Source organism: Paramisgurnus dabryanus, chromosome 12, assembly GCF_030506205.2.
Source record: "Paramisgurnus dabryanus chromosome 12, PD_genome_1.1, whole genome shotgun sequence".
Classification (NCBI taxonomy): domain Eukaryota; kingdom Metazoa; phylum Chordata; class Actinopteri; order Cypriniformes; family Cobitidae; genus Paramisgurnus; species Paramisgurnus dabryanus.
In genome coordinates, this window is record NC_133348.1 from 23,641,138 (window position 1) to 23,662,768 (window position 21,631).

General features: G+C 38.4%; 1 protein-coding gene across 1 annotated transcript; it reads right to left on the minus strand.

Annotated features, from left to right (window-relative positions):
* Positions 1–436: 436 nt before the first annotated feature.
* Positions 437–21,548, minus strand: taf4b (TAF4B RNA polymerase II, TATA box binding protein (TBP)-associated factor). The gene is made up of 15 exons (XM_065256739.1): positions 20,804–21,548; positions 19,243–19,376; positions 18,779–19,078; positions 18,471–18,584; positions 18,175–18,297; positions 17,990–18,079; positions 16,878–17,048; positions 14,657–14,783; positions 14,351–14,456; positions 11,835–12,004; positions 5,099–5,229; positions 2,400–2,525; positions 2,272–2,328; positions 1,612–1,728; positions 437–713 (listed from the first exon to the last, which is right to left on the minus strand). The coding sequence occupies exons 1-15, from the start codon at positions 21,423–21,425 to the stop codon at positions 579–581; spliced, it is 2,523 nt and encodes an 840-aa protein (XP_065112811.1). The 5' UTR covers positions 21,426–21,548; the 3' UTR covers positions 437–578.
* Positions 21,549–21,631: the final 83 nt, after the last annotated feature.

The window sequence follows — 21,631 nt, forward strand, 5'->3', positions numbered from 1 at the left end:
CTTTAAAGTTATGACCAGTCCTGAAAACGTTTGTAATTAATTTTTTAAGTCTAAGCAGTTTATACAACCAGCAATTATTTTTGGGCTCCAAAGTATTATCCTGCTTTTACTGGTTAGTATTAGTTTCCACGCTACCATCCTGCAGTGATTTTAATGCCTATGGCAGTATAAGTGTGATTGGTTAGTTGTGGTTCCCAAGGCAGTGTTTTGTTCTGATTGGTTTGGCCTGGGTAAGGGCACGTACTGCCCTGGAGCATGTACAGACCTCTATACAACCCCCAATCGACTTTGAAAACGCAATAACAGTCAGTCTATTACAACATTTCAAAGCTGTTTGGTGTAGCAAAAGTCATTTCTGACTCAATCTGAAATGAACAAACGCACATTAATGTGGCATAATACCCTTATAAAAGACACAAAACCTGCTGCTGTAAGTGTTTAATCCTGTTGTGCTATGTATATATACATAAACATATACATCACAATAATGACAAAACATCAGTGTATTCACATTTTAACATTGTGACATTAAATTTCACCCATTTAAACACAAACCAAATGAAACATTTTAGGTAAATCTACTGTAAATATGTTTTATATAACATGAGAGATTGTCTGAATGTGGCGTCTTGCTCCATGCAGAAAATCAGATCTCTCAAAGTGACTCGAATTGGGGGTCTCTGAATCGCAAACTGCCCGTATGGACCTAACAACTGAGGGGTGAACAACAACAAAAAGTTTGTTTGTTTGACATTGGAATAAAATATACTGCTTACCATGTAGTTAGACAGAAATAAAACTCATGTATTATACTATGAAATTTCACTAATAATCAGAATGACTATAAGTTTTATCCGTGAAAGAGAAGCTCACCTTGATCCTGGAGCAGAAAATACACCATAAGAGAGAATGATAGAGTCGGGTGCAGATTTAATCAGAAGTGTGACTCAGCGCTGTTAACTAATAATGCTAATGCAGACAATTGAACTTAAGATAAACGGTTGAAGCCCTTAATACTTTTGAAGCTCAGTTAATCTTCTCTGGGTCTTCATCCAGATGCATATTCTACTACAGAGATAAAACCTCAAAAAGAGGCAAATACAAAACTTCCTCGGGCAGAGGAGGCTTTTTTCAAAGGCCTGTGTAATTTAAGTTCACAAAACTCAAACCCATCTTTTCATGTATTATAATTCATCTTTGCCTAAAGCAAAGAGAATTCACAAACGTAAAAACTAATTAAACTAAACTAACATACAATCTTTTAGTCTTTTGTTCAGTCTATTCCTTAACACTTAAACCTCACGTACAATCCCGCAGTATTTTACACATCAAGTTATTTCCTTTGAAGCGTATGTGAACTCATTTTGCATCAAGATGCTTTAAAAATGCTATACTGAGCATCTTTGGTGTACAGTCAGAGGTCACGTGACATGAATTTAATGCAACCCATAAGTGTAAAACCATCTTGGTTGAATACAGACAGAAATGATTGTTTATGTGTGCAAGTGATTATCTTATATATTTATGTGTGCTCATTCTCTGTGTATATAGTACACAGAAAAAAACGGTCATACAGCACAATAGGGTGGTTGTACAGACTCGTACGGGTACCTGGTTGGCCCCTGGGCCGGGGGCCTCCAGAGGTTTCCTCTTACGGGGCCCAAGGGCTGCCAGCGCTGCCAAATTTGCATCTCTATGCTCCATCTGTGCCAACTCCAACTGCTGCATCTAAAAAAAGGGTAAATAAAAATGCAACGTGTGTTTGACTGGCATAAAGAAATCGAATCAATCTTTCCATCGGCCTAACGGATTCCACGTTGAATGTTTGGGAAAAAATGGAAAGCTGTTATCGGTGATAAATCTTTCATATGAGCACTATTGATTTAACCGATAGCTATGACAAAGAACAGAAAGTACAAAAACGTGTCATGTGTGTACACCTTGTGTTAGGGAGCACAAGTAAATGAGCGTTACCTTGTAAACAGACACACAACTCTTCCGGAGGGCTTTCATTACATTCTGTTCCCTGTTTGGCCCCGGGCTTCAATTCCAGACCCAATATTAGACTCAATTAAAATGAGCCCCCAATTAGGGAGCCTTGTCTCCGGGGTGTGTGTATATGTGCGTGTGTGGATTTGTCTATGTGGGGCGCGAATGGGACTTTAGGAAGAACATTGATTGTCCTCATTGCTATACAAGGGAGCAGAAGGAATGAAAAACAGGTGGTGGAGGTGTTTTTTTATTTACGCAAACACACAGAAATCCATCTACCTCTTTTGCTCTCTGTTTGAGACGCTGTTGGTCTGGGTCTTCGTTGTTGGAGCGACTCTATAATTGAAAACGCAGGTTATGTGTGTGTTTTCCTCGTGCTGAACAAACTCATCGTGTCTGCTGGTTACCCGGGCGATACGGAGCAATGCTTCCCGCTCTTCTTCCTCTCGTCTCTGTTTTTCAAGTCTCTCCAGCTGCTCCAGGAACTTCAGCTGAGAGCGCGCGTCATTGGTCTGACTGTAGCGCCAATCATCCTTACCACAGGAAACACAAACACAGCTTTTAATCAGACACACAATACTACTGAAGATCAAGTTTATCCTTAAAAGAACAGTTCAAATTAATAACGTTGAATCTCATTGGTTCTTGCATGGGATAAAAGGCATATGACATCGAGTCACACAACCCATAAATTGGGTCTAGTCCATTTTTGCGTGCATATGATACACCAGTCCTTTCCGTTCACTTTAATACCACACCATCTTTCGTGTTATTTTATGCATTGGTTTCTCAATTTTTCTATTTTTAAACCATTGTCACTTGGGGTTAGATTTGGGATTTGGGTTAGGATGTGATTGAATGTATAGGTTTCTCCATTATTTTCTATTTTTAAACCATTGTCGCCTAGAGTTGGAGTTAAAATTGAGGTTTGGTTAGGAGGTTTGAAATGTGACAAAGTTGTTCTAACCCCAAGGTACAATGGTAAAATATTAGAAAAAAGCAAAACCAAATCATAAAGTGACACAAAAAGATGTGTGGTATTAACGGCGCACTTACACTATCCAAACCATACCGCGCCTGGATGCGTTTGACCCCCAAAGCCTGGTTCGTTCGACTAGTATGGCCCTGTCCCAAATGTCACACTTCATGTGGACTTAAAGGGACACTCCACTTTGTTTGTAAATAGGCTCATTTTTAATCTCCCCTAGAGTTAATAATTTGATTTTTACTGTTTTGGAATCCATTCCGCCGATCTCCGGGTCTGGCGCTACCACTTTTAGCATAGCTTAGCACAATCCATTGAATCTGATTAGACCATTACCATTGTGCTAAAAAATAACCAAAGAGTTTCAATGTTTTTCCTATTTAAAATTTGACTCTTCTGTAGTTACATTGTGAACTAAGACAGGCAGAAAATTAAATGTTGTGATTTTCTAGGCAGATATGGTTAGGAACTATACTCTCAAACTGGCGTAATGATCAAGGACTTTGCGGCTGTAACATGGCTACAGCAGGCGTAGTGATATTACGCAGTGCTCGAAAATAGTCCCCTGCTACTGAAAGTAAACAAGGGGACTATTTTCGGCTAGTGCGTAATATCGGTCTTAGTACACGATGTAACTACAGAAGAGTCAAGTTTTAAATAGGAAAAGTATCTAAACTCTTTGGTTATTTGCGCGATGCTAATTGTCTAATCAGATTCAATGGATTGTGCTAAGCTATGCTAAAAGTGCTAGCGCCAGACCCGAAGATCAGCTGAATGGATTTTAAAAGGGTAAGAATCAAATGTTTATACTCTAGGGGAGTTGGAAAATGAGCATATTTTCAAAAAAAGTGTCTCTTTAATGTTCTCGCTTAGTCTACAATTCTGTAGGGTGTCCCATCTGTCATTTTTTTGCTTCTAAGTGTGCTCATCAGCACCTCCTTTGCACCCTTGATGCTGTGTTCAGGCGAAGCCCGCACTGCTGCTGGCTCCACGCACTTTACCTACCCAGAAGTACTTGCGAAAGAGAAATCAGATGATGGATGGGAGGAGTTCACACTGATGGGCAACTTCTCTTCCTATTTTTTGCGTGACGCTCTAGTCTGTCCCAAAATACGACTCGTGGACTCGGGTCCTTGAGGTCTGCACTACATGATGTCATTAAAGTGTGGACTCTGAGAAAGTACACAAGTCTGGAGTGTGCCATTTGGGACAGGGCCTGTGATCAGTCTGTACCGTGCCTTGGAGTGATTTGGTTAATTGCACCCTGGTCAGCTTGCAGAGGTGGGCTCGGGTGCGGTTCACTTGGGCTCAGGCGCTATTTAAAAGGGGAGACGTCAATTGCGTGACCACTCACTTTAATCTGCCTTCGTTTAAATGTTTTAATGCGCGCAGCAGGGTTACGTGAATGTCTGAGCTGCACACGCAACAGACCAACTAAGCAATATGAAAGGCATGTGAGAGGGCTGTGTGTGTCACCGCGCACCAAACGACTCAAAAAACACAGACTTAACATTACGATGGGTTCCAGTGTTAGGAGAACGCTTTACTTCCTGTTTTACTTTAAAACAACTGCATCCTAATGACAAACGCGCGCCCGGGCTCGGATCGCTCAAAGTACAGTGCGAGTGTGTGCTTCTGGGGAAGTAGGGAGGGGGGACAATCGAGCTGGGGCACAGTTTGGCTGGGTTAGCCTAATGTGAGTGTGCCCTAAGTGAATGGAAAGGAATGGCGTATCACATGCATGCAAAATTGGACTTTGACGTATGTATTGCATGACTTTTCAAAAGGTGTGCTATTTATATGCAATTCATGAGAATGGGCTAAGTTACAAGACACGCAAGAACCAATGAGATTTAACGCTATTAACATGCATCCATATTTCAATTTCTATTGCTTTGATTTATATCTTTACATTGATACACAATGTAGTAATTGCTAGATAATCTCAAAATAAGCTCAAACGTATCATTAACTCACTGGATTTATATGGTTTCTATTTATGATGGGTGTATATGTTTTGAATCATTGAGCACAATTTTTTTTAAACATGCTTTAATTTGTTATATAAAGGTCTGAACAAAACATTTTTAGTAATTTTTTTTTTTCTATGCAAGTTCATACCTTATAGGAGATTTGGCGATGTTGTCCCACAGCAGTGAGTTTCTCCATTAGGTCTCTTAGTCTCTTTTGTGTAGCCAGAGAGAGCAATTCAACAACATCAGGACATACCTCAGTGATACCTAGGGGATTGCCTGTGCGCGCACACACACACACACACACACACAACAGTGTATTTTCTAGCATGGGTGCACATATGTGTTTTTACTTAAACAAACATACATTTGAAGGCTGTACCCAAAGCATCTCTAAAACTCCTAAGCAAGTTTCCAATGTTAAAAGTATCTAACTTCATATCTTATCTATGGACGGTTTTTACAAGTAATTTCACGAGTTCGAATTAACATGTAATCGATAGGTTTAATGAGATGAGCATATTTGGCGTGCTGTCCGAGGAGAGGGCTCCGAGCCCGGATTTTAGCCTGAACCCAGAGTACTCCCCCCTCTTTAACTGGGATAAATGAAACTAGATGAGAGTGAGGTGATGGGGTGGAGGAGGGATGCTGCGAAACTGTCACGGGACAGACGAAAGGGGCTGCTATTTATAGGCACCCCTTCCCACTTATTGGATGGATCACATGACCATGCTCCTCCCGAACTTAGTTAAATAAACTTCATTTAATAGCAGGTGCAGTAGTGTTGTAGTCAAGACCACCTAAACCGATACCAAGTCATGTTAAAGACTAAGACAGGCCAAGGCCGAGACAAGACCAAGACTTTGAAGGGTCGAGACCAAATCAAGACCAAGACCAGTGCAAGTCACTTATGATAAAACGTGGAATATGCATATGATAAGGCACTTCTCGTGTGCGTGTGTATATGCCATGAGGGAAGTTGATAAAATAATAAAAAAAATAATAAAAATAATTTGGCACCGTAAAAATCTGTAAATTATAATAATTATTTAATAATTAATGATTAAATTAATTTAAATTAATAAAGTTGTTGATAAAATTTTTTTTGTTATTACCATCATTTGTGGTTTTGAAATAAAATTCTGAGTCCTCTGTGTCTGAGACCGAGATGAGACCGAGTAAAAATGCGGTCGATTCCGAGATGAGACCAAGACCTTTAAAAAGTTGTCTCAATACTAGTCTCGAGACCAACACTGATCTAGAGTACTACAACACTAAGGTGCAGATTTTTTTCACACTTATCTCTCTCCCTCTCTCTAACATTTATTATAATTATTATGAGTTAAATTATTTCTTTCTTTATTCTTTACGCCACATCAATTTGGTATCTCCAATTTAACTAACTTGCATGTTTTTAGCCTGTGGGAGAAAACCAGAGTCCCTGAAGTAAACCAAAGATGACACAGGGAAAATATGTAAAATCCACACAAAATTGTTGTGCTGTTTTGGCATTCCTGATTTTGCCAAGGGTCGACATAAAAATTGACCTTGGAATTTGGAATAAAATTCCAATTAGGGCTGCACAATATTAGAGGAACATTGACGATAGTTTTTTTTTCTGAGATGTATATTGCAATTGGAGAAATAGTAGATTACTTTACCAGACATGGGCGGAAATCCCGGGGGGGTCGGGGGGGACAGGACCCCCCCTATCTGAGGGTTGTCCCCCCTAAATTATCATTAGAATATGTGTATTGAAAATAATTTAATGATTTATAATACTTAAACTAGTTGTGTAAGAAGTGAAACAATACAAATGCAAACGGAGCAACAACAAAAAAACGTTTTAAATATTTGGATTCCCCCTCCCTTGCCTCACAGTGGTTTGGTCCACTGCCCACGCCCCTTTTACCTCACCACCACACATTCCGGTGGTAGAGAAGTGTACGGAGCCGACGCGTTAATAAGCTATATACAATACAACGTTTCCCATCACTTATCAGTTTATCCTCATATGTTTTAAAACTGGACTATTTTGACATATAAACATGAACATATTTCGTTTTCTGAGAACAGAAGCAGATAAACGATCAAGAAAACATTTTTATGCATTCATGCAGAGGTGAGGCAGAGCTGAAAGTAACAAATTACATTTACTCACCTTGCTGTAACTGAGTTTTTTGTGTACTTTTACTTTGAGTAGTTTTTAAAATCTGTACTTTACTTTTACTTAAGTATGTTTAAAGTATTGTTGGTTACTTCGCTACATGTTAAATCATATCCGTTACTGAGTAAAAATAAATAAAAAAGTAAGGTGATAAAGACGCGCCACGGTCGGATGATTGATTGATGGGCGGGGGAACGCGCAAAAAGAACCATGGAGAGGGACGAGACAGGCGCAGGCTAATGCAGACCCTCAATTCAATTCTTACGAAAGAAACCCCTGGCCATTGACGCAAAGCGATTGTTTCATTCAGGTAGGGTTCATGCTCTTGAGTACGGAGTTTGAGAATTGCCGACCGTGTTTAACCGCTAATTTGCACGATGCATTTTTAATACATGCGCATTATCTTCCGAGGTCTAGCAGCTTCGCGTCAAGTCAAACAACTTGAGAACGTCCTCGAGAATGCGCAGATCATTAGACATTGCAGAGAGAGAGAGAGCGCGAGAGAGATAGATTGAAAGACATCAGGTACACAGGTCTGGGAGCTAATAAACGTGTAAAGGATGTATAGTGTATAGCCATGGCACTCATCTCATTATATGTTCATTTATGTATATAGTTTAATAACAATGTATGTTACCAGCAATACATCAATTACAACCTTCATATAATGATTGTATTTACTAGCTGCTGACCTCATATTATTTTTGCTTCAAAAGTGCATAACTCACCTGTAAAAATCATTAAATAATTCCATAAATGTTTCTTAGTTATAAAAAGCTTTTTATTTTATTAACATTTGTTATTGCACTTTAATTGTAGAGATGTTTACAATTAAAAACATAGTTTGAGATGTATATATCCTTCCTTTGTGAACTATACTAGAAACCTCTCCCCGCTGTAAAAAAGTAACTCTTAAAATTAAAATGACTTTTTACTTGAGTAGATTTTTAGACCAGTAACTTTACTTTTACTTAAGTAAAATATTATTAAAGTAACTTTACTATTACTTAAGTAGAAAATTGTATTACTCTTTTCACCTCTGCATTCATATGTATTAAAATTAAATTTGCGTCCGTTCATAGAGAAAGAGAAACGTTTTCTATCTGTACCCATTTCCTTGCAAGTACAATTTTGCCTGTATTATTGGTGTCCCCTTCAAAAATTGTTCTTGAAAAATTTTATGTTTATTGTCCCCCCCAACATTTAGATGAGATTTTCGCCCCTGTTACCAGATGATTTGAAAAGCTCTGTTGGAGAGGAATTAAAATCTGCTTTGCATTTCTTGTACATTTTCCTCAGTTTGACAGAACTATACTAGTCAACATTTGAGGTGGATCAAAACCTTTCATAAAAGTGGTATTAACTTTTTAAACAGTGCCCGTTCTTGTCTTTGATTAACTTGTTTGATCCACTTCAAATGTTGACTAGTGCAGTTGCGTGATGGTATTACATACCTCTTGTCAAGCGACTAAGTAGTTTTAATAAAACCTTTGTGATCATATTAACGGTCCTCATGTCTTTTGCGAGGTGAAATGTTATTGAATCTGTGATTTCTCTCTGCTGTTTGAAACCGTTCTCATATAGTTTGGCAAAGGCATCTGAAAATATTTTTCTCTTGAAAAAAATGCACATATTATGCATGTTCTGCGATGAGACTATTGCGGATGCACACATATTGCGGATGCCAATGCTGAGGCAATTATTGTGCAATCCTAATTCCAATCAACCATCAGATCTTAGGGATTAGGTTTACAGTTTAAAGCCCTATTCTGACGATAATTGTTTCTCATGGGGTTGTTAGGTATTTTCATAAATTACAGGGGTAGTTAGGAATTTTATTGCCGTCCAAATCCAGAAAGTTAGTGTTTTTCTCCGACCATGCAAGTAAAAATTCCCAGCTGAATAACCAACTTTATTTTAACAAACATCAAGGTCGTGTGGTCATTTATTTGCCGTCCGAATTCAGATCTCTGAGTTTATTAAAATAAAATTCTGCACTTTTTTAAGACTACTACACGCAACTTGTTGTAATAATTTTTAAATGTATTCAATTACACAACAGTATTCCATATACATAAAGGGGCGGTTTCCTGGACAGGGATTAGACTAGTCGCTAGACTAAAATAAATGTAAGAGGTGTCCAAACTGAAAACAACTTGCACTTAAAATACATCAGTGCCCTTTGTTTTGCCTCAAAATGCACACAAGTAATGTTTTTAGTAAGGCATGTTTGTTAAAACTAGTTATATTTCAGAATTAAACTAAGGCCTAGTCCTGAATTAAGATTAGATGAATTTTTTGTTTACATAATTATTATACACAGTACATCAACAAATATACAAAAAAATAAAAATACAAACACATGTATGTATATTTTTAAGGAATAAATACATTCATATAATACATATTTAAATATACAAATATGTTTATATGCATGCAAATATTTTTTTAATATATACATCCATGTGTGTGCATTTAATATACACATTACACACACATTTAATATGTAAACAGTTGTTAGGCAGCTCTACTTAAGATAATCCCTGTCCGGGAAACCACCCCATAATCAAGTATCCGGGTCATGTGAATGATCCCGTAATTAACCACACGTGCAGCGCATTCCCAGGTGTTTCGAATTATAAGCATGCACATTCACTGCGAATTTATCTTAATCCGAATGCGGCATGCCAATGTATTTTTACAGACATCCTCATGAGAAACAATTACCGTCCAGAGCTCAAGTGAAGAGTAAACTCAAAAACAGGGTTAGGTGCTTTGACACAATTGTTATTCATTTACATTATTGTCTCAGTTTTTTTTTTTAAATAACTTCTGATCAGGGTTTGGGGTAGGCTTTTTTACAGAAATGTTGTTCCAAGAAACTATGCTGATCCAGGAACACACTTGCCTGATTACGTGTGGTTCTGTTCCTTTAGGAATCTCATGTTTCCTTTTCTATTAAAGCATTTGATAAGACCCATTTAACGCCTGACTAAAATGACGATTTGGAAGCAAATGTTTTCATCCCGTTAGAATGCAAAGATGTCAATGTTTTCCTGTACCGTTTACATTGTATTCATATTTCCATAACGTCAGACGCGCTTTGTTCCTGTCGGCCCGTTAGACTCGCCGAGCAGACAGACATCTGCAAACATTCCAACGCCATCTCAGTTTTGCCCTTTCTGCTGATGTGGACCGGGTTCCTGCGAGGCCAAGCCTGTCTCTTTCATTTTCACTTTTTCCTTTCCCATCTCCACCTCCTCCGCACGACTCCCCTACCTTCCGGCTATCTCTCCCTCTCTTTCTCTCTCTGACAGTCTCTCTTCCTTCCCTCTGTCGTTTTCTCTCTTCCTTGTTCAGATACTTTTTGATCAGTGCAGGAGAGTGGATTCCTGCCACTCTGGCAACTTTGCGCGGCTCAGCAGTCATTAGCATACTGATTAAGCAGAACGGGTTCGTCAGAGATACCGCTGATCAAAGACAGAGCGTGCGCTCCATGTCTGTCACAGCACGGTGCAACATATGCCCCCCAAAAAACACAGACAGGATGCACAGCATTGAGGCAGAGCTGAGGGAGGCGAAGCTACTTTGACAAACAGAAGGGATGACATATGTAATTGCATTTTAAATAAAGATATATTGATATATGGGGGACAATGAAGACGATAAAGCGAGATGTAGCTTAGCTAAGCAAAGAGAGAATTGTTGGGGAATGCATAGCAAGTCCCTTTGAATAAAAACTATTTTTCATGCAAAACACATAAATTTAAGTTACACCATTACCTTTTCAACATTTAAAAAAATGCTGGGTTGTTTTAACACATGCTCAGGTAATTTTGACAAACATAAACCAAACCACTGGGTTTAAATACTGTAAACCTATGTTTCATTACAAAACAATGGGTTGTTTGCTTAAATATAGACTTCTAGATTACGGGTAATTTAAAACAACTGTTGGGTTTGTCCATATAAAGCTCAGATGCAAAACCCTCTAAGTGCGTCTGACATGTTTTCTTGCAAATAAGCATTTTTAAATAAGCACTCTTAATGGATTCTGTCAAAAACAGTTATTATATATCCGAATAAGCATACTTCAAGCAAAAGCATTTGATAAATGTATAATACGTGTCGAGACCATTGGGCTATACTTTAACCCAGTGGTTTTCAAACTGGGGGCCGCGAGATGGTGCCAGGGGGGCCCCAGTTTTATGTCATTTTATGATATACATTAATTTATCATGAATTCTGTGTAATTAAACCTAAAAAAAATAAGGCTACTAACCAAAAGCACTACTTTTTTGTATAATTTAATGTTTTTTTTTTAATTAAAATGTTGAGTTTTAGAACAGTTTTTTGTCACAAATTTTCTTTGGGGGGCCGAGAAGGAATGCACCATACACAAGGGGGGCCGCACGCTGAAAAAGTTTGGGAACCACTGCTTTAACCTATGCTGTGTTGTTTCAACCCAAAATGCTGCTTTGTTTTAAGCCATTGTTGAGTCAAATATAAACATTTCCTAGTTTAATTTAACCCAGCAGCTAGGTTTGTCCCTGTCTGACCCAACGCGGAGTTGAAAAAAACAAGCATTTTTGGAGTGTATGCTTGACACATGTATATTTATACCACATTAGCCCTTCCACTAGAATTGACTATGAAAGGTAGTACATATTGTACGAGATATCCAGTACCCAGTTTTGTCTGGTCTGAGTGAAATTACCTATGTGTAGCACTTGTGTCTGGAGGGCAGATGGGAACAAAAAGGGCTCCTCTTGACAGGAGCGGATCACTGATCCCACAAGCTCAGAGCCAGAGGCCAGGATACGAGCGTTTTCCTCACTCACATTCACTCCTGCCATGGAGGCCACATCATTAATGTCGTCGTCATCTCTAAATGAAGAGCAAAAAATTATTCACACATGAAATAAGATCCTACTGTCTTTAAACTTGATCAGCTGGACTTCAGAAATGAAGTTTCCATCCAATGTTATATCATGTTTCATTTCCATCTGACGTTTACACAGTTTCTAGGTGAAAGGCTTGTTTACTTAATGTTGTTAAAAGAATAGTTCACCAGAAATTAATCTCATAATTTACTCACCCCATGGCTTTGTAATGCCATTGAAAGTTGTTAACATTTTGAAGCTCCAAAAAGCCAAACCATCTATTATTAAAATAACCCAAATGACTTGAGCTTATTTTGTGATCAGTACATTGTGTATCATTGTAAACACACAAATCAGCACTGCAAGTTCAAATATGGCAGCACATCAATAACGTCAAATCTTATTGACAAAAAATGACAACTAGTTACAAAACAAGCAAGAACCAATGAGATTCAATGTTACTGACATGCCACCTGAAATGGCATGATGTTAAATAAATTATAAGGCAATTCATTTTCCAGTGAACTATTTCTTCAGAAAACAACCATTAAGTGGGCCGGACGCGCAGCTCAGCGCCATGCCGTTCTAAAAAAACAGAACACATTGTTTTCTATGAGTGTACACACACACAGGCGCCACTGTGACTATGGACGTTGCTCAAATCCCTGTCGCGCCACAGAGCACCACTCACATAGTTTAACATTAAATAACATCATATTTGTCCCAAATCATTAGCGATTAACATTGGCTGCTAACATATATTTTGCATTTTGAAGTAGAGCTGCACGATAAATCGCATGCGATACCATGCGCATCACGTCAGTAATGCCAGTTCCTTGATTAGTATTAAATCGCCAACAGCTGTTTTCAGATGGCGCGACATTAACTGCACAGACCGGTAGTTCCCTGACAAGCTGGGCCATATCGCAGGCGATACGTCCGCGATAATTAATGCGAAATTGCCCCAATTGTCAGTGAACTACGGCTCTGTGTAGTTAAAGCTGCTCCATCTGAAAACAGCTGATGGCGATTTACTGTTACTCAAGGAACCGGCATTACTGACGTGATGCGCGTGACAAACACATGCGATTTATCGTGCAGCCCTATTTTGAAGTAGACGTTATCTGACTAAGCTCGCGCTATTTAATGTGCACTTCCGGTGTACGAAACCTCAGAGTTGTCCTAGACGGCGCGGCGCTGAGCTGCACTTCCGGTGTGCGACCCCCTTTACTCTTTTCAATGTTTATACACCGTAAAAAACCCTTGTTGTAACCTATTGCTAAATAATATCTTTATTTTGTGTATTTGGTATAATACAATGTGTTCATGTGGTTTATGGTAAAAAAAAATTCCACATACTGCGGGAGGAATTATGATAATGCGGGAGGAATTAGGTCTTGTCTACATCACCAATCACAGGAAGTAAACTGTTGCCAACAATCCGTGTGTTTGTTGTAGTCCGAGAAAAAAGATTTACGTTGGAGACGATAACTTGCGTCATCGTTTACTTTGGGGTTTGTATCTTTTGCATATCATTAACATGTACTAATACACACTTACACACCAAAGAAAATGTAAAAACGTGAATCGGACAATAGGTGCTCTTTAACCAACTTGAATTTACAATTCATTTAAACTTTCTTGACTAATGAGGAGTTGTTATAAATCATGAAGTTGTATTAGCTTAAGTTATTTTAACTTTATTCTTATAATTTATACCAACTCCTCACTAGTCAAGAAAGTTTAAATTTATAATAAGATATTTCATGTATCTTATTACAACTAACTGTTGTTTAGCTATTATTAGTTTCTAGTTCAGGATAAATTGCAGTGCACAATTTTACTTTTTTACCTCTTTATATTCTCATTTGCATGCCCAGCTTACACACGGCGCACCAGTTACATCATTTTAGGCCATTTCATGACTTACTAACTGTCAACGTAACGGTTACTTCCGAGGTACATCATTTCATTAGGCCTACCATTATAATACCTACAGCATCGCTTTTACCTAACTTTGCAAAATAACCAAGAATGGTCCAGTTACATAATACATTAGTACTATTTTGTACATCGCAGAGTAATGGTTGATTACCATTAAAACTGGGATATTTGGCTTGAGGCATCACTGGCTTTTTTGTCTTCAAGGAAAACGCCCATGTGTGTATCATCATAGACCTAACAATTGGTGTAGTTTTTCAGGAAGCTAAATCTACAGCCACATAATTGTCTTCTACCTACATTCACCGTTTAAAAAACCAATGCACACACACGCACACACACACACACACACACACATGCGCACCCATGCACAGAGTGCCTGAGAATGGCCGCGAGTCAGAGCTATTACCGGAAAGAGCCCGGGGTGCTGTCCTTGAAGCTGTGCGCCTGTGCTGCCAGGGCCGGCTGAGAAAAGTGCGTTTTAGACGCCTGAAGGAAAGACCGCACAACAGCACCTGTGGGGAAAGAATACAGATATTTTTATCATCTGGAAATGAATTGAGACATTTGGAGGAGAAAGCAAAAGAGTAATAAAACTCACCTGGTCTTGCGGCAAATTAAGCTGCAATCAATAAAACTTCCTCTGAACTTACAAAACATCCTTGTAATTACAGACAATTTCTACATCTAAGATGCAAATAAGCATAGCTTGTACCTTTTGGGTGAGCGTTGCTTTGAATGACCAGCTGTTTGGATTGAGAGTGCGTCTGCGCAGGTAGGACAACCTGAGGTGAAGATGTAACCGACTGTTTGACGATGACTCCTTTAGGTTGCTGGATCAACTAAAAAAGTTAAGTCGATAAGAATTCAGCATCAAAATACAATTCCTGAATAATACAACAATTATGGAAATGAAATACTTAAAGAAGTTATGGTGGGTCTAGTCCACCTTGAGGACACTGTTAAAGCCATCTCTGTCAAGCATTAGGAGAAACACTTTCTGATTCTCTCAAGTAATCAACATATCTGAAGTCTATTCAGGTGTATGCAAAATGAGCTTTCATATTTCTGTGGAAATCCATCAAGACGTCCAATAAAATGGCGATATTAGATTATGGAAAAGCAAATCATGACATTATTTGAATATGATAACATGACATTCCTGGTAAGAAATGGGGTAAGACTCATGCATCTTTGTCTCTGGTGTAAAACTAATTTGCCTGTGCTAGGGCTTGTGGGATACCGGTGGTTTTAAGTGAATTAGCCTGTATACCGTGGGCGGTGGTGAGTTAACCGAGAAATGAAGACAAAGTGAAGGGAGGTTGTCATAAAAATGAACCAGTGCGCTGGGAATGAAGCAATGTGAAATTAGAGTATATCTCCCTCTCACACACACACAAACACACACACACACACGCAAACACAAACATAATTTAATTGTTACATAAAACATTAAGACTGTACACTCAGGGTCCCTGATCATACATATCTAAGATATTTAACTCTATACTTCATATGGTAGGGGACAGTGGGGTTAGATGTGTCAGTGTGTAACTGTGTTGCCCCCTTAGTGTACCAAATTTAGTAACATGACCGTATATTTACTGTACAATGAGCCCTGTACAATGAGCCTTTATGTAATTTAGATAGAGTATACACATCAGAAGTTTATATTAACCAAAGAGTGCTTTAAGCATGTGTACATCACATTAAATTCTTTCACATGGCAAGTGAATTATACCCATGTAAGCTAAACCAGGTATAAATAAAACACATAAAATTGCCTTTTACTAAGGAATGAGGTAATGTTTGCCAGAATCTTCTGAATAAGCTGTGTGCCAATGGCTCAAATTCTGCAGAGTAAAATGCTTAACTTATGCTTAAAGGGACACTCCACTTTTTGCTCATTTTACAGCTCCCCTAGAGTTAAACATTTGATTTTTACTGTTTTGGAATCCATTCAGCCGATCTCCGGGTCTGGCGCTAGCACTTTTAGCATAGCTTAGCACAATCCATTGAATCTGATTAGACCATTAGCATCGTGCTAAAAATAACCAAAAAGTTTCAGTATTTTTCCTATTTAAAACTTGACTCTTTTATAGTTACATTGTGTACTAAGACTGACGGAAAATTAAAAGTTGCGATTTCTAGGTAGATATGGGCTAGGAACTATACTCTCATTCAGGCGTAATAATCAAGAATTTTTCTGATGTAACATGGCTGCAGCAGGCATAGTGATATTACACACTGCCCAAAAATAGTCCCCTTGGTTACTTTCAATAGCAGGGGATTATTTTCCGTCACTGCGTAATATCATTGCGCCTTCTGCAGCCATGTCACAGCAGCAAAGTCCTTGATTATTACACCAGAATGAGAGTTTAGTTCCTAACCATATCGCCCTAGAAAATTGCAACTTTTAATTGTCAGTCTTAGTACACGATGTAACTACAGAATAGTCAAGTTTTAAATAGGAAAAATATCCAAACTCTTTGGTTATTTTTTGTGCGATGCTAATGGTCTAATCAGATTCAATGGATTGTGCTAAGCTATGCTAAAAGTGCTACCATCAGACCCGGAGATCAGCTGAATGGATTTCAAAACGGTAAAAACAAATGTTAAACTCTAGGGGAGCTGGAAAATGAGTTGTTCTGATTAACAAAGGAATACATGAGAGGGAGTAAATGATGACAGAATTTTCATTTTTGGGTGAACTATCCCTTTATGTAAAAAGTGTCTCTTTACTATACCTATGGCTGTTTTTATACAGAAACCACCCTTGGAAAAAATAGATATTAAGAATGTTCATCCAGGTTTGTTTCCATAGTAAAAACACTAAAACTGAAAGATCAATTGTTTTCTTTATTATTAAATAATTTTCACATTGCTTTATATAGGCAAACCCCTAAAATAATCTTCTTGATAAATAGATGGCTTACCAGCTGAGCAGCTCTCGTTGGCTGTGTGGATTTGAGGGAGGAGCTGACGGTTGAGATGGGCTTCTGGGTTGTAGCTTTGGTTGAGGCTGAATCTGAGGGCTTGACCTGTTCACATTGCTGAATGAAGAGCTGGGAGTTTGGGGTGAGCTGACGCACCGCTGGCAGGCTTCTCTAATTGAGAGAACAAATTGGCCTTAACATGCATTATCTTCAGGTACAGTACTAATTTAACCCCTTCAGACCTGGTTTTTCAGGCGTTTAATCAGTGTGCCTTATTTTGATTGGTTGATCAGCATTTTTATTAGTTTTGAACCACAAAACATGTGATGTCTATTCCGGTGGACGCAGGGTCTGAAGGGGTTAAAAACTTTAATGCTGGGTACACACCAAAAGATAATTGGGCTAATTTTGGGCCGATCCCCCCTCCGACAATCCTAGCTATTTCCCAATTATATTGACGGTTTTACAGATTATTTTATCAGATTTTGGTGTGAGGTGTGTTAAGAGTGTCCGAACCTGATCGGAAGAACGTCAGAGCCGCCCCGATCAAGAAGTGAGGTTGATACAAAATGAACTAGTACAGACCATGTTCCCACTGTGTCCACGACTTCACCCAAATCCTTTTCTTTATTTTCCTTGAATTTTCTGTGAAAATCATTCCAAATACTATCATTGAAATTTCTTTCTGCATTTCTTATTCTGAAGTCTCGTGAGATTTTGCAAGATTTTCTGTGTTCACAGTTGAGACTCTGGTTGAAAATCTGTTAGTGTAGGAGCTATAGGAGCAAAATGGTTAAATCGAGGATTTTTTATCTTCATGTTTGTGGTCTATCACATTTAAAAAAAATCTTAGGCCCTGTTTACATGTACATGTATTGTTAATTAAAAAAGCCGCCCACGTGTAAACGTAGTCTTATAAGATGTAAAAAATCTTTTGGTGTGTACCCAGCATAATCTAACTCAGACCAAAGCGGTCATCATACAGAGCCTTGTTTTATTCATATATAAGCTATAAATGTCTGATAATAGATTAAGTCCTAAAATCAGGTCAAATATGAGATGTCCTCTTTTATTCCCAAATAGATTTCAATCACATAGATGCTAAAAATCACCTTAAGGAAAGGCACAAGATATGGCTGAGGGGAAGATCTGAGCTCCATGTAGAGTTTTTCAGTAAACTCTTCAGCCTCTAGTTTCCCATCCTACACATTAGGAGGACAACAAACACGACATTAAACTAAAGTTTGCATTGGAATACATTATGCATTGGTAATGAAAGCAAGAAGTGACGTCACACCAGCAGGCTCTTGACGAGAGCTTTGACGTTTTGAGCCATGTTGGCTGAGCGAGTGCCACTCGACGCTAGTTTCATAAGAGTGACCAGAAAGTTTTTACACTTCTTCACGTTCTCCAAGGTATCCTGACAATAAAAGCAAAACAATGATGAACATATGTAAACTCATGGCTCAATTGGTAGTGCATGGCTCCATTGTGCTCAATGGGTTGGACTCCCAGGGAACACACATAATAATAATAAACCTAACAAGTGTGTGAATGTAAATGTTTACAACATAGTATCGAGTCATGACTTACTGCTGTAACATTGACTGGAGTTGAGGTTGCATTTGTGCCAGATCTGGTTGGCACGTTTGGACATACCATACGTGGGGCATTACCCTGGGTGGATGGAGCACCTTTGCACATGGACTAAAGACAAATATGAAATATAGACATGATTAAGCAGATTAATGAGATATTGGAAATAATGACCAAAGGGAAACGTGTGAGCCTTGCCAAGAATGCACGTCAGTCAAGATATTGCCCTGAAGTTAGCATAGGAATCATTATTTTTTGTTTTGTTTGTTTGGATCAATAATTGATGCAGCCAAAGTGAGTAATACCTTTACAGGGGTATTAATTACGGTAGCTGCGTTGACAGAATTAGTCCTCTGGTTAAAGGCCCTCGCTGTGCTCCTGTTTGGAGTCATTTGACTGGCTTTGATAACAGTCCCCACGGTAGAGCTGGGCTTTTTGACCGCACTTCCTATAACACCGGCTGATTTAATAATGGTCGTTCCTGTCAAACACAATGGCGTGGTCTTCGGTTTTTGAACAGTTGTTGTAGTTGGGTTAAGTTTAAGACTGGCGGTGGTTGAAGGTGGGAGAGAAACTCGGATAATTGGTGCAGCTGTTACAGTTGCCTATGAAAAGAGATAAAATCAAAGAGTTCATTTTCATCATTTCACATAAAGATCTTCAAAAGTAGGCATAGCTTTAGATGTCTGTAATAAATCCCATATTATTATTTTTACTAGACCTTTGATTTTACTCCCAGATATCAAACGGTGATCAAAAGCACACACACCTGAGTAGCTGAAGGTTTAACTATAGCAGAGGCATTAGTTGGTTTTGGCAGCATTCCTTGAGCTTGTGCTTGGGCCAAAGCCTGCTGGGATACCAACATCAACTGCCCACTGTCACTGCGGATTAACACCATTCCTTCAGAGATAGGAGAGAGAAAATGACATTGGAAAGATTGGTAGGTTAGTTTGGTATTAAAGAGACAGTTGGTCAAAAAATAAAAAATATTATTTATGTCATTCATTGTTTACTTCCCCTCAAATTATTTCAAACCTATATGACTTCCTTTCTTCAGCAGAACACAACAGAAGATATTTAAAAAATAAAATTTAACAACATTAGTCCCTATTGACATCCATTGTATGGACAGAAAACCCTTAAGACATTTTACAAAATATCTTCTTTTGTGCGGCAAAAGAGTCGTCGTCATATAAAAATTTTGAAAAACATGGGGGTGAATAAATGTTGACAAAAAAATTATTTTTGAATGAACTATCTTTAATTTACACTTATTAACATTTGAAGCAGAACAAAACCTTTCATAAAAGTAGCGGGCACGCGCGTCAAATTTCTGGGTCAGACCTCTGGGTTTCATCCAGCTTGTTACTTAAGATGAGTGTCATGCAATATCCACTTTTTGCAACATGGTTGTAATTTTTTTAATTAAATATTAAAAACCATTAAATATTAAAAACTAATATATAAATTTTGTCATCATACCTATAAAAGTTGTATTGTCTTAAAACCAATACCCATTCTTGTCTTATAACAACTTTGATTTAACTTTATTGATCCACTTCAAATGTTGGTCAGTGACAAAAACTGTTTGGCCAGATGAGAAATTCAAAAATATTTTTTAAAAACTTGTTTTAAAAGCATGCATCAGCTATATTTCAAACATAATGTATATATTTTATGCAATAAAAAATTACATTTGCAATTTTTTTTTATGAAAGACTGAATGGACCTGAAAATGTCAAATGGTGTAACCGCCAATTGCGCCAAAGGAGAAGAAATATTAACTATTTTATCCACCTAGATGGGATGTAACCATAATCTTAAAAAATTAAATATCACACGAAAACACATTTTATTAGAGTTATTTCTACATGTACATTTTTATGCGTTTTTGTAATATTTGTCCGGACATATGCTGAAAACATACGTTTTGTGTCCTTATAATTTAATTAAATGTAAAGGGGCTAAAATTTCACAATAAATTAGCAGATTACTTACATAAATTCTCTTTTTTTGAGGGTCAAGTCTAAAATTTCTGGTTTAACTTCATTTTAAAAGAATATTTGGGGGATAATTGCAAAAAAATGTCAATGTGGTGTTACGGTTTGTGTCAATTGGTGTAACTAGTATTTTAGTTTTTTTTAATTAAAATGTAAATATATAGAAATGTGGAATAACATAATTTGTCAAAGATTGTTTCGAATACTGAGCGTGACCCTAATATTAGGGATAAGGGCCATACTGTCCTGTCATAGAGTATGTGACGAAAAAACAACAAAAGTTCCCAAATCAAGATTCCTGACTTATTCCTAACACATAAAACTTACCCTGTGGGACTTGGAAGTTGGCAGGCAGCTGCAATGGCACGGGTGCGCGTGTCACAGTTACATTTTGTGATGGTGTGGAAATCCTCGACAATGTCATGCCTGGCGTCAAGGTGGTGACCCTGGGCTGGTTCATGGCCACAGAGCTCACAGAGACCTTTCCAGACTGAGGTACCAGTGCCAAGCTGGTAGCCCCTGGTCCCTGCACACCGGGTGTTAGTGTGGACATTGTAGCTGTCACAACCCTGGCACCCACAACCACCGGTGCGGTGCATCTGACGTTTGCAGTGCCTGCTATGATCTTTGGAGCAGGTTCAGATGAGGCTGATATATAAGTAGATAGATTAGAAGTTACAGGATCATTTAATTTTCGTTGCTCGCCTTCTTCATTGAGAGCTGTTGATTCTGGGTTGCTGTTTTCAGTGTTGGTAGCATTAGGGTTTGATGGGGTTTTTTCTTTACCTGACGTGTCTTGTGAGGTGAGTTTGGATTGGGTTTCCAGTGGCTCTTTAGAGATACTTGAGTGCCCATCATTTTGCTTCTTAACTGCTTCAGGGGTCACGTCGTCTGTTTTCTCACCGGTCTGGTTGTTGTTCAACTCATTTGAGACAGATGTTTCTGACATTATTTAGACTGCAGTAAACACGTCGAACCGTTCAGTACAAAATATCGCGCTCAAACACTGCACGACCATCTCAAATGTTTGTCAGCCCGCACTCGTGCCTCCTCTAACGCCTGCATATTAACTTCACCTGTCATATTTTGTCAGTCAGAAACTACACGTGTGTTGGAGTTCGTACGGAGCTGTGTAGACTGATCGGCGTATATGAC